A 14,087-nucleotide genomic window follows, 5' to 3' on the forward strand; every position below is an offset into this window, starting at 1 on the left:
GACAGTTCACAGTTTGTTCAGGAGGCAGCAGTTCAAAGGTGTATTGCCTTATGTGTGGTAACCTGCAGCCATAAGTGACAGGCAGGACTTTGTGCTCCAGACCCTTGGCAGTAGGGCACTAGCCTTTCTAGGTCCATGTTAATGGGGAAGGCAGTTTAGGACAACTTGATTTATAGTATACTCTTACTCAGTAGTCATCCATGATGGTGCAAAGACTGCTATCCTGCTGAGTACTGTGGGATGCACTGTTTAATTTAATATCTGTGCAAGGGACCTCCATTAACCAACTTCTGTCAGTTAAAACTGTGCTCTCTTCCCATATTAAAACCAAAAAAACCTCTGGGGAGACTGTATGGCTCTGTCTAGACTGGATTGTAATCCAGGATGGGGAGACCTGCAGAGTTTTAGTAGCAGGTGGCTGTCCGCTGGCCACCTTGAGACGAATGGGATGAGCAATGTTTGTGTGCTCACAGATCATCTCTTTCACCAGGAGTATCAACTGGAAGGCAGGAAAGCTGTCACCCACTATTGCTCATGCACAGAGGAACACTTTCCAAAACATAGATTGGATAGTTCGGGAAGGCAGTAGCAAAAATTACATCGCAAGAGTTAGGCAAATGAAAAATTTGGTCCTGTAGGCTGTCCTCAGTCTGAGGAGCTCCATAAGGTCTGGATTCAACCTGTTCTCTCTCACTGCTAGGGGCTCTGAGGCAGGAAATAATCTTTTAAGCACATGGCTGCATAGAAAAGCTCATAGGATGACTGACAGGACTGTGTTTAAAGTGAAGCCAATGCCTATGCTCTTTCTCCGAAGCAGAGTGATAGGCTTCTTGCACTGTTATTCTACTAAATATTCAGACTGGCTTTACCACTTATCTCACATACATTCAATTCCGGGGGGGTGAACCACCCTGCAGATGTGTAAGAGGAGAAATAAAACATTGGACTCGAAAACAAGAGAATGATATTTGGATTAGTCTGTACTAAGGTAGAGAGACACAAAAACATAGCAGTATGAACAGCTTAAACTGAATTGTGAAATAGCCTGAGAATGTCTTTTTGCTGCCATTTCCTTGATTTCAACATCACTGAGTTTGTCATGTATGACGGCTTTGTGGTTGTTGTGACACTGTTGGAGAAAATTGGATTTGGGGAAAGTTTTCGTACTTCTTTAAATAATCCAGAATGTTTTCCAGTTGTGTTTTCTTCTCTCCAGTGCAGCTTTGTTCTGCAGTGGTACGTTTTTTGTAAAATAGATTTTTGTATAGTTGCACTGCCATGGCAGTATATAATTCTTAGGACATACTCAAGAGATTTCCAGCCATCCTTTTGGATTTCATAACAATACTTGCAATTAAAAGCCCTTCTGCATAGAAAATTAAAATGGAGATGCATATTCATGGCCTTAAAACTCAACTCAAGTCATCCAGCACTAAAGGCACATGTCAGAGCCCGTGGTGAGCATATTTGCTGTCAGAATGCAAGCTGTACTGAAATGACATTTAGTGAGTGGCCTGATTTTACACACACAGATATACAATGGGTAACTACAGCTTACCTTAGAAGAAATATTAAGTCCATCTCCTTGGAGTGGTTAGTCTTATAAACGTGCTAGCCTTATTTCACTGAAAATATGCTAGCATTGAAAATATAAACCTGTGCTTCTGTCCATGTATCAGGCTTAATTATGATCCTCCTCCCTGGAGCTGCCTTCAGGAGTCCCCAAAAGATCACCCTGGTCCCCAGGTCTGGGGGGATCTGACCTGGGCTGTCCCTGCAGGACCAGTGTCCTGTGGCTCTTGCGAGTGGCCTGACGCTGTGGGCTGGTTGACTTGCTCTGCCTTTGGCATTGCTGAAGGAGTGCTACTTTCTCCTCCTAACCTGCACAGCACCACAAGCACAGGGACATCCTGTCCATGGGTGTCAGGTCCCCCCACAGCTACAGAATGCCTCCATCCCACTTGCCACCTTGGCTTTGGTGCCTGTGGAAACCCTGGAGCTGGGAGGAGAGAGAGATGCAAAGCTGTGTGCAAAGCTCCTCATTTAGACTGACTGGGAGAATAGATTTACAACAGGAGTAATTTTTTGTGTGAGTCCTATGTATTTAATAGAAGTATGTGTCCACAATATGTATTTTTAAAATATAGCTCATAAGTAAAATGGCACCGAGATAGCACTGCTAAGCCAGTTTTAATCCTGCTGACTGGGCTGTCAGTGCATATGAAATTCATCAGAAAGGTGCCAGGAAGAGGAAGGATTTTAAAAAAATAATAAACATACATAGACTTTCTCAAACACACACACATAAATCTAACCTTACACCGAATCTGCTGTTGAGGAGGTAAAATATTTTCTTGGATAAAAATTATTCAAGGTGACCTGTGTTTGCTGGGGGTTTGCTGACTGCTTAGGGGGTTTTAGGCACTGCAGTCAGCATCCTGATGTCTCTGTGTGGGCTTGGGATCGTGACTGCCTCTTCAGCTTGCCCGTGGAGAAGTCTTCAGGTTGCTTCTCAAGGCATCACTTCAGAATCATGCAACAACAGGGAGACTGGGAAAGGGAAGAGAAAAAACATCTTTGTAACAAGGAAAACTGTTGGTCAGTCTTGTGAATGGCAGAAGGTTGATTTGCTCTGTTTTCAGTCGCTGAGGTCATTGCAGCCATAAAACCTCAGCTGAACTGTGCCAACAAGTTGAGTCTTACTTTGCCGGTGAGAAAGGTTTGTGTTCCCTGGTGAGTTTTTTTGCCCCCCCCTTTTAAATTTTATTTTTTCTTTTTTTTCTTTCTCTTTTTTTTTTTTTTTGAAAGATGAGATAGGCAATTGTACTTGCAATTCTTGCTTATGATTCCTAGCTGAAAGAGGAGCAGCTTTTCATGGAGAGAGATGAAAGACACTAGGAGTATTTTTCTTACATTCCAGTGTAAGTAGAATAGTGAAGTACATACCTGAGAAGTTTCCAAATACAACACACATCTATTTACATATTTGATTTCAGTGGTGATACATGACAACCTGGGATTTCATTCAAAGGATCCTGATGGGGATTTGAAAGGAGTGCTTCTTCCCTGAATGTTCACAAAATAACTGCTGAAAGCTGAAGGACCTTTTGCTGGCAAGCTAAATTCACAGAGAACAGGAGGCAGAGAGGTTGGAGACGGTTTTCTTGTGCTGAAAATCTCTCTGCTTGCAAGTGTGGGGGTAAATTCCTGGCCCTTTTGAAAGTGATGGGAATGTTTAGTCCATGACTTCAGCGGGACTAAAACTTAACTTGGGTTTCAAGAGAGGCTTTGGTAACTCTAAACTTTTTCTAATGTCTGTTGACAGACACAACAGCTTTTCTGTTGGCTTGGTTGCACATCTTGCCAGCAGAAGAGGATCAGTCAGCTTCTTTTGGGAATGCATGGTCATGGGCTTGCTATGGTGGCATCCAGGAGCAAGGGACACATCTGAAGATGTGTTTTTCTGTCTCACTGTTAAAACTGCAATATTGCATAAGCAGCAGTGAGATTAGAGAGGGGTAATGTGTGAGAGAGCGAGCCGTTGTGCTGTTTCTTTACCCCATATGTTTTAACCTGCCACAAGATTAAGACTTCTTTGTTGAAAAACAGAGATAGCACCACGGTTTGTGTTTACATTCCCTCTTTGACTCCTTGCATGACAGGTGATGTGTAAATAGGACTTTGAGGAGAATTGCAGTCAGACCTTTCAGACTTTGTAAAATGCCTGGAGATTTGTATATGCTGAAAGATGGTCCAGAATGGAAAATTCAGTATTTGCTGCACTCCAGAATACTCACAAGTAATTAAGTTACCCCAATTAAGCTTTGCTTAAATGGCTCAAAACTTAGATCTGAAAATAGCTGTCATGTGATGCATCAGTGTTGTTCACATTACCCAACCCCACATTTCAGCATGGATGAGGGAAAACAAGCCAACAGCCTGGAAAGCTTTAAAGACAAGCAGAGAGGAGGATCTGGTGAGTTCACATGAGGGGATTTTTCTTCAGGAAATTCATATTCAAGCAATCATAAAGGCAGGGACAGAAAGTGTGTGCTGAGCACCATACACCTCAGAGGGAGTCACACGCGTTGCCCTGCAAGGTGCTAGTTTACCTCTTTCCAGCTACTCCAGCTTTTGCAAATAGGCGAATAGCCTTTCCTGCTGGGAGAGAAATACCGGGTGTGCTACTTTGTCTCGAGAGGTGCCATCCCCTGCGAGAGACTCCATTCTCCTTTTTAGCAGTATTTGGCAGAGGTTACACCAAGTCTACCCGGGTTGGAATTCTGCTTTTGCCTTCCTGAAAGAGACTGGACTTTCATTTTAGCCAGAGGTTTCAGTGATTTCAACAGGCTTTTGATCCACCTCCAGCTTCAGAAGTTTGGATCCAGGCGGTTGATTCGAGGCTCAGTCAGACTCTTCTATAAGTTAATAGAATTTTGTTTTATAGCAGAACCAGTCTCTGAGCAGTCCTTACTTTCTTCAGAGTTGCAGAAGAAAACTGCCTTTTCTTAGGGGAATTCAGTCTTCCTCAACAGAACACGCTCTCAGGACAGGGACTTTGTAAAGGACTAGGATTGTGTCTTGTAGGTACCTTGGGATTGCTGTGTGGCTGTAAAGTAGTTATAACAGAAGTTTTTGCAATCTCTGTTCTGATGTACCTTAGCATACATCTGCAGATATAAACTCATGCCTGCAGTCTTGTAGTCCTTACTTCCAGGTGTCTTCCTCTGTGTTCCACAATTGTTTCCTTTTTGCTCAAGAGATCCTGCACAGGCATCTGATTATCCCCAAAATAAATTGTGTAGCTTGTCTGGAAGGACTGTGTACGTTTTTCTTAAGTATTTTTCTTCCTATTGCTGAAACACATCCAGATTTTCTATCTTCTTTGAAAATGAGCAGTGATGGGGGAGAGGGGTTTTTTCTGTGGGAGTTTGCACCCACCTTAACTCTCCATCCCCTTGCAGCAGGAATGTGTGAGGCAGCAATGCCACCCTGTCATTTGCAGTAGGATGATTGTGGGGACTTTGTCTGACACTTTTGGTCGTCTTCTTGGATAAAGCAGAACACTCCTTTTCTCTTCGGTATTAAATTTTGATTGTGCTTCACCTTTCGATATGGAATAGCTGGGAACCTTCTTCAAGAAGAGTTCATTTTCGGCATCTGTTGTAGCCCAGACTTCTTGGCTCTTGGTGTTGCACATCACAGGAGGTGAACAAACTTGGCCCAGTGGTTTTTCTTCATATAGTACCCATAAGAGAGGGAGGAGAGAAGAAACCATCACTGATTGTTCAAGAGAGATATTTCAAGAGAGAAATGATGTTTCGGACTGAGTGTACTAAGCACTAGTGGCTTCATGAGAGTAATTGTGAAAGGTTGGCAGGGAAAGTCCAGTGAAAAAAAAGAATTTAAATGAGGGCTTTCTGGCTGATAAGATTCGCTTAAATCGGACAGTTCAATGATACAGGAAAAATATAACCCTTCTTACAATGGTCTCCAAACCAAATTAAGGAACATCCAAAGTCAGTTTCAGCTGCAGCATGTAAATACAGTTGAGGTAAAACTTGCAACATGATTTGACCCAGCCCAGCCTAGGGAAAACAATTACCAAAAAAAAAAATAATTTTGAAATGAGTTGTATTGTTATGGCATTAAAACAGCAGTGGGAGCTTTTCTAGGAAGAGTTTGATGCCCACTGTAAGACTGATATCCAGCTCCAATGTGCTAGTAGAGATGGTGGGTAATTTTTGGATACAGGGAGCTTGACAGAGACAGTGTAGGCAGAAAAAAGCAACACATGCATTTGTGCTGTATGAGCATTGCTGAGTGTCTTTGCTCTGAGAGTGTCTTTGCTCTAGAGTGTGCTAGTAATATCTATTGAGTCTTTGTAGCCAGATTATGAAATAATAGTTACATGTATGGATTCTCTGCTGCATTATCAGGAGCTCAGTGTGTCATCATTACAATGAAAGAAAAAGTTCACTAGTATAAGAAGTTACTGAAATAAGAAAATTTCAGGGTTGATTTCTGTTAGTGTAACTGATGAGAGGAAGTCATATTTAAAGAGTTGCATCAGTAGTTCCTGTAGGAGTGAGGTTTTGTTTCTTTGTTTTGTTCTCCGAGGGGAATCACCTCATGACTTTAAAATTCACTGTCTTAGTGAAGCTGTACTGAGGCTTCCCAGTGTGACTGCATGGACAGGTCCGGGGTCAGTATTGGTGGTAAAGGGAAGTGATTTCAGTCTTCAGTTGCTCTGATGCTCAAAAGGGTCATCCAGGAGCTGGACCTACAGCATGATCTCCTTCTGTCTGTCTTTCTGATGAAGAAAGCTCTATCTTCCTTTATGTATGCCTGCCTGTTTCTCTTGTTAAGTGTCAGCATGTCCATGTGCCATAAATACCAAGACTGAAGTTACCAGGGAATGTGGAATTGTGAACCATCTACGTCCATTTGACATGAATAAATTATGTATCTGGGGATCATTCAGTGGAAGATTTTTAGCTGCCAGCTTCTGCCATGGGTGCTTCACCAAAAAGAAGTGCAGTAGTGAACATTGTGCCTTATACTGCAGTGTAGGTGCACATGTACACTGTTCTGAGCTGCTCCAGAGCCAGTGGGCCTCAGCTGAAAGCCTTCCCCACTGTGTTCCCAGTGGGTTTTTTCTGACTTTCGGTGTAGTGCCCCTCCTCAGTAGCAAATGGTTGATGACAGAGGTAATAGCTCAGAGGCTGCTTTGTAGGTAAAAGCTGGAATATTGGAGTAAGTCTCTTACACTGCTTTTGTACCATCTGACTTTGAGACCTTGCTGCAAGAGCCTGGAAGCGATGTCCGAGGGGAGAATGGTGCAAGTGTTCCTGTCCAAGAGCACTGACTAGATCATGGATGTGCTCATAACTTAATGTCAGAGCAGGGCAGAGGTTCACAGCTAATGGAAAGCTGGTGCACAACTGATTTACCTTTGAGGGCCAGTCCCAATTCCTGAATGTGACTTGTAGCTTCCATTATTTGATCCCCTTTCATTGCAGAGAGGCAGTTTCCAACAGGATTTTGTGGTCATGTCAGGGTCAGGAGGGGTGAGCAAGGTAATTATCTATGGGCTTTGGGAGCCCAGATGCATTAAACAAGTTTCTGATTTCTTTGAGAGACTTTCCCTGGAAAGTCAGCAGCTTCACTTACTGTATCTGGATGTCCTTAAAGGCAGCCTGACCCAGCCTGTGGAGGGACACTTTGTTGAGCAGAGAGTAAAATTCACACGGAAGGAGAAACCATGTCACATTATGCTGCTTGTTAGAAAAAAAAGACTGCAGAATTTGCTATCAGTGAGCTGAAATCTAAACAGGCTAAATGGTCCTAATAGTTAGAGAGGTTAGGGAAGCTTGCCAGAGGGTGGAAAGCATAACAACTGCATTTAATAACAATCAAGCTACTCTTATAAATATTTGCATGTGCTGCTTCAAAGCCTACTACACAGTCATTCATGTACTGCAGTTAGAAAGATGAGGAGGGGGGGAAAAAGGAAAGAGAGCGAGAAGAAAAGGGCACTCCGTGTTTTGTAGCTGCCATAATAAAGAATGGGCAAAGCACCAGAAAGAAAAGAAAAAGGAAAAGAAACCCTCCAAAGTTTAATAAACACAAAAGGGAATAAAAATAAATCTTTGGAGCATTTATTACAAGCCCTTGATGGAAGGATTAGATTGAAGCTCTCAGCGTTTCCAGTGTGGGTGTATGTGTGAAGTCGGCCTGTCTGGCCTCTTCCAACGAGAAAAGAAAAGTTGTTTACATTTCCTAACTTGGGTTGTGCATGTAATTGATTTCTTTTTGTTTCAAAAGCAGAAATGAAAATTCAGCGGGGGGAAAAAAGCCTCATTTGGATACAATTGAATTTAGGTCTTTTTTTCTTGCCAGAACGAAAGCCCAACTCTCAGAAGAGCTGTGTCAAACAGTGTGTTTTGTTTCTCCTGAAATGTCAGTACATGCAGTACTTGTGAGGAAAGCTGTGGGAATGCAGGGCTTAGTTCATCAAACACAACTGTACAAGGCAAAAGTGTCATCCTTTTATGCAGGTTATTCCTGATTTGGGGAACATCTTCAGCGTGAAACAAACTTTCTATTCCCACTTTTAGTTTAAGAGTGCTTGACTACATCTTGCTCTCTTCCCAGGTGCTCCTGGAGGCCTATGTGCCTGTTTGGATGGTCAGTCAAAGAATGTGTTCAGTCTCTCCTGTTGACAGTGTTCCAACCTGGAGCAATACTGCAGACTGTTGAGTATTTTGGGATAGGTCTCCTGTACCCCTCCCCTGGTACTTTTCTGCTCTGTCAGAGCAGGGCTGCTTTCTGTCCTAGCTGTTGGCACAGAAGCTTAGAAGATGCTGGACATTGAACAAAGTCAGTAAGAAGCACAGAAACCACAGTATCCTTATGCACTTAATCACTCACATACCAGAGTACATTTTAACCTGGCAGTTCGGACTGTCCTGTGTAAAGCAGCTGATGAAGTTGAAGCTTGTTCAAGGAGAAAAGAAAATAATAATAATAAAAAAAAAAAGGCTAAACCTATGATGCTCGATGTTGAACAACCTTAAAGGGGGGGATGCTGCCTTCACCTTCTCCAATTGTGTTTTAGAACTCTTGTCTTAACTGCACTGTGATGATTGTTGATTAAGAATATTACAGCTGGAAGTCTTCAGGTTTTTTTGAGGATTGAATTAGTGAGTAATTTAAAGATGATAAAAATATAATCTTTCATTGCATTTACTATTCTTGCTCTCTCCAAAACAAAAGAAATCTGTGTTTTCCTAGCTACAGGAAACATATTGATTTAATTTCACTCATTAATGATAATGGTTCAAAGAATACTTAAAGAGTCTAGTCTGCAGCAGGGTAACTGTGCTTGCAAACTAACTTAGTCAGAGTCATCCTGGTGTCTACTGGAGTCATTGGGCCAAAACCAGGGGGAGTCCGGAGGTATCCAACGGAGTCAGAATTGATACAACTGTCAGGTTAAGGTGGAGTCACAAAGAGAGATAAATTGCAGCATCTGAGAACACTTAAAGGCTAATCCAAAACCTTGTAGACTCCATAGGGTTATTTCTAACCATTCCCTTAAAGAAAGTTGTGAGTTCAGTCATTTCTCAGTCTTATGTTGATTAATTTTCGCATAAACCCCAATTCTGCAGTCAGCCATTCTTTTTCAGATGAAGGGTTCCAGCATGTAAAAACCATTTTTTAAAACTGTCTGTAAATAATGCCTTTTCCTCAACAGACTTCCTATGGATACTGTAATGAATGATAGAAAAAAAGAAATAAAATTTCTTATGCGGGTTTTTGCATATAAAGATATAAAACTATCTTATTATAAGAGAGATGAAACTTCTCTAGGACAAGAATTCGTTCTTACTTGTAGAAAGTGTCCCGTGCCTGCCTTCCAGTGGAAGGTTAATACTTGTTTGCAGTGTATAAAAATGCACATATGCAAACACAAAAATGCACACACTGGAAGAGTATTTCTTCTCTGTTTTCTTTATATATGAAAGAGAAAAAATGTAAATGCACGAATGGTTCAGGAAAATCCTTTCATATACATATTCACAGATTCGTAATATACAGTATCTAAACCATAGAAACTGGAAAGAAGGACTAAAAATATAGCACAAGAAAGTTCTAGGAATACTGACAGTTAAATAGAACTTTTCAATCTGAAATAAAGTCAAGATGGACAGGGTTGGTTTGTGCCAGGGCAAAGTGAATGGTTGCTAGTTTGGCTTGTCCACAGCAGACAAAATGGTAGGTTGATACCTCAAATAAATGACAGGGAAGGACAACTTACAGCTCATCCTGGAAACATCAATCTTATATATACATAATTACTATGCCAAATTATATTCCTAGTAGGATTAGGTTTGGCTGAAGAACAAGTAGTAGTCTTAGAGTTTTCTGTAGCAGGAAAAATAAATTGAAGATATTATTTCTCTCTTAAATGAGGATATAATCTCTGAACCAAGTAGGTTTTATAAGAATTTGCAAATTATATCAAGATTAGGATCATCGTTTCAGAAAGTTTAGCTTTTCTCAGAAGACTTTCATTTGGTATTTTGAGAGAGACTAGCACTAATGTGTTGCTGATGGGCTATAGGAGCAGTTTTGGTCTAGGGGTAATTTGCATCCATTTTCCTTTGAGTCCTCACTATGAGATTGTAGCAGTTTCCTGTCAATAAGCATGGTAGCCAAGAATAGTGGTTATGATGCCTTGGGGTTTATTTTTGAGCACTGCAGATGTGAAAACCTGAGAACCTTTTTGTTTCTTTAATTAAATGGAATCATAAGGAAGTCTGGAGCTTCCTGTTCATATTTATACCTTTTACCTGTTTGATCATAGTGAGGGTCTGCTTTGGGAAATACTCTTTCAGAGGATTTTTTGAAGTATTTTGAGAACTTGTCATGTTTCACTTAAACATATCTACAGTTGAGGCCAAGATTATTTCTTTATTGTCAGAGATTTTCTCATAGCTACATTTATTATGTGGTCAGTTTGACCTTACTCAAAGAGCTAGAACAAATTGATTATTTAATTTGTAACTCTGAATGATGTTGCTTATAAATTCTGTTAATAGCAGCCTGTCTAGAAACACTGAATATTTGGAAGAAGGTCTTTAAGTTATTAGTATGTCTTATTGATATGAATAAATCATTACTGTGGATTTATTTCAACTACCTTTAATCATTAGTAGTTAGAAATAAAGGTAATTGTACTGGAGTTGATTTCTCCAATCTCTACATGGAAATGATAACTTGTGTATATTACATCTATTTAGAATCATAGAATGGTTTGAGTTGGAAAGGACCTTAAAGAGCAACTAGTTCCTATCATGGGCAGGGCCACCTTCCACTAGACCAAGTTGCCAAAAATTCCTTCCTGCCTGGCTTGAATACTCACAGTGTTGGGGCATCCACAACTTCTCTGGGCAACCTCTTATAGTGCCTCACCACCCTCACAGTAGTGAGTAGACCCCAGGGAGGTGAGATTCCTGTGCTTCCTCAGCTGAAAATGCCCACCCACCTCAGCTCCCAAATACAGTTTTCCCTTTTTTTTTTTTTTTTAATTTATCTACTTCAATTTTCACACTGTAAGAAGAGAGGAAACCATTCCCTCAGTTTGAATAGAGATTTTTATCAGGCCTTAGAGTCATTTCATCTCCTCCCTGAGGAGTTTGAGCTTGTCTCCTTTTCTCCTTCCACTCTCTTCCACTGTCTCTTCTCTGAGGAGTTGGGGTGTCAGGCAGTGGTGCTGAGGGTGAGTTTCTCCTTGAGCTGCCAGTCTGGACAGAGTGGAAGGGCCTCAGATGATGACTGAACCCGTTAGGGTTACCTGGGTTGTGCAGAAGTGCCTTGATCCTTAGCCTTAGTCAGTGTTTACAGCTGGGAAAAAGGAAGAGACTGATTTGAAACGTAAACTGATATGTCTAATACTGCTATTGAAGACTTGAGTCTGTTTTTCTGAGTTTTTTTCCTGCTTTTCCCCCATATATAGTAAGGGGTGATTACATTTACGCCTTTTACTGCTTCCAACTGGTCAAAATTCATGTAATCCTGTTTATAATGTCTACTATCTGCTTACCTTTTCCTTTCCTTTTTTCTTCCCCTTCTCTTCCAGCCCTTTCACTTTAATCAGAACTACTATTTTGTTCCAATAAAATGATTTCATAACTAAATATGGAACAAAATCTGAAGCTGGCTAATTGATGCTCCGTATTCTGTGGGGAAATGGGCTTCAGAGTACATATAGATCAGATGAGCTGCTGTTACTTTTTGTGTTAGCAGATCCCTATGAACTCTCTGCAAGCCTGAGGGCCTTTGCCAGATACCAACTTGCTATGATTTTTTCCCTATTTATAAGGATTTGAGATTTTCCACTAGTAGGTTGAAAGAGGGAAGGTTTAAATGCATGACCCAAAATAGAATTGGAAGTAGTTGTTAATATCTATTAATATGGTATTCTATATAAACACATGTGGGGTTGTTTTTTTTATTTTTATTAATTTGTTAATAACATGAAATTGAACATTGTAAACTGAATCATGCTTCAGATATTTCCCTTACTCAGGCTGTCTTGTATTACAATATTTGAAGGAGCAATGTATCTTATAATTAAAAAAAGTAATAAAATCACACTGCTTTCTTGCAGATGCCATCCCGCCGAACTATTTCAGCCTTTACTTCCGAATCGTCAGATTTGATGTCTCAGCAATGGAAAAGAATGCTTCCAATTTGGTGAAGGCCGAGTTCAGGGTCTTCCGCCTGCAGAACTCCAAGGCACGGGTCTCGGAGCAGCGGATAGAGCTGTACCAGGTATGGTGGCACCTCGGACACATCAACTCCCCATCTTTCATCAGCAAACCCGCTTTGCACCCACCTAGCAGGCAGAACAAACCATGGGGAGAAGCAGTTGGGTCCTGTCTCTCCAAAGTAGCCTCTTATTTCCATGCCTTCCCTAGAAAGGATTTCAGTCAAAATTATATGACGCTGAAATGTGCAAAATTTTTCTAGCGGTTGTGCCTCATGACTCCAAAGTTTTGAGCCAGTAGTGTGCCCAGGTGGCCAAGAGGGCCAATACTGGCCTGTATCAAAAATAGCTGGACCAGCAGGACTACGGAAGTGATTTTTCCTCTCAGTGATTTTCCAGTACTCAGTGCTGGTGAGGCTACATCTCGAATCTGTGTCCAGTTCTAGGCCCCTCACTGTAAGGCAGACATTGAGTCCAGAGCAAGTCCAGAGAAGGGCAACTAAGCTGGTGAAGGGCCTGAGAGTAAGTCGTATGAGGAACCACTGAGGGAGCTGGGCTTGTTTAACCTGGAGAAAAGGAGGTTCAGGGGGTGACCTTATCAATCTCTACAACTACCTGAAAGGAGGTTGCAGACAGGTGGGAGTTGACCTCTTTTCCCAGGCAACTGGTGGCAGGACAAGAGGAAATGGCCTCAAGCTGCACCACAGGAGGTTCAGGTTGAACATCAGAAAGAATTTAATCACTGAAAGGGTTGACAAGTATTGGAACAGGCTGCCCAGGGAAGTGGTGGAGTCACTGTTCCTGGAAGAATTCAAGAGATGACTGGATGTGGCACTTAGTGCTGTGGTTTAGTTGATACGGTGATTTTCTGTCAAAGGTTGGACTCCATGATCTTGGAGGTCTTTTCCAGCCTTAATGATTCTGTGATTCTGTCATTCTGGTTTTTGGCATATAATAATAAGTGACAGGAAAAGACGTCAAAAAAGTCATCCCCAGGATCTCTGTCTCCCAGCACCTGGCCTGTACTGTAGTTTACATAGAAGTCAAATTCCTCTCTCTGGCGTGTGTTCAGGGAGAAGCCTTTTAATCATTCCTTGTGGAAATGGAATTAATAACTCAATTCCAAAGTTTAGCAGTTGCAAACTGTCTTCTGTATGGTAGTCCAGGGGTTGGGGCAAGGGAGTGCACAATTCAGGGATTGAGGAGTGAGGAAGAACGTGCCCCATGGCTCTCTCACTCCTGAGTGCTGATAAGATTGATACCATTCAATCTTTAAGGACTTTAAAGCCATTTAACCTCACTTAACATAGAGTCTGCATTTGTATAAATGTTGTCTAGAGCATATTTCATCCAAAGCATACTTCACTTTGCTGAGAAACACAGCAACTAAAAGGGGCCCAGCTCCCAGCAGTTTTATACTGAGTAAAACTCATGATTGTTCTGGCAATCTGTGACTTGTTCTGCTGAAAACCTTGCCAGATCCATTGGGTGCAAATTGGAGTTAGTCATCTCCCTCGCTTTCAATGTTCACCTTTTCCTGCCTGGTCTGGTCAAGTGGAAGGCAAACTTTGAGCTGAGAAGGGGCAATTTGGATTCACATTCTTGCTTGAAGAGACAGTATAAGCTAATCCTGGAGGCTGACAGCAGGAAAAGGCACACTGGTATGTTTACACATTGTTTAAACGTAGGAAAAGCATGATTCCCAGTTGAATGTGGTTCAGGTCCACAGGTGGTCACTGGGTGCTTGTCTTCATAACTGTGACCTGGATGCCTTCCTTCCCAATGAAGGAAGAAAGCAGAATAATTGGAA

The 14,087-nt window shown here is 41.5% G+C and overlaps 1 protein-coding gene across 1 annotated transcript in view; it reads left to right on the forward strand.

Moving 5' to 3' along the window:
* Positions 1-14,087, forward strand: part of TGFB2 (transforming growth factor beta 2) — a 64,289-nt gene that overhangs the window by 29,015 nt on the left and 21,187 nt on the right. Inside the window, exon 2 of the mRNA XM_051782986.1 lies at positions 12,179-12,342. Within this exon, the coding sequence (XP_051638946.1) occupies positions 12,179-12,342 (164 nt within the window). The remainder of the gene's footprint in view (positions 1-12,178; positions 12,343-14,087) is intronic.

The sequence above is a fragment of the Manacus candei genome, unplaced genomic scaffold, assembly GCF_025592945.1.
Source record: "Manacus candei isolate 608988 ecotype Guabito, Panama unplaced genomic scaffold, ASM2559294v1 h1tg000017l, whole genome shotgun sequence".
In the NCBI taxonomy this organism is placed as follows: domain Eukaryota; kingdom Metazoa; phylum Chordata; class Aves; order Passeriformes; family Pipridae; genus Manacus; species Manacus candei.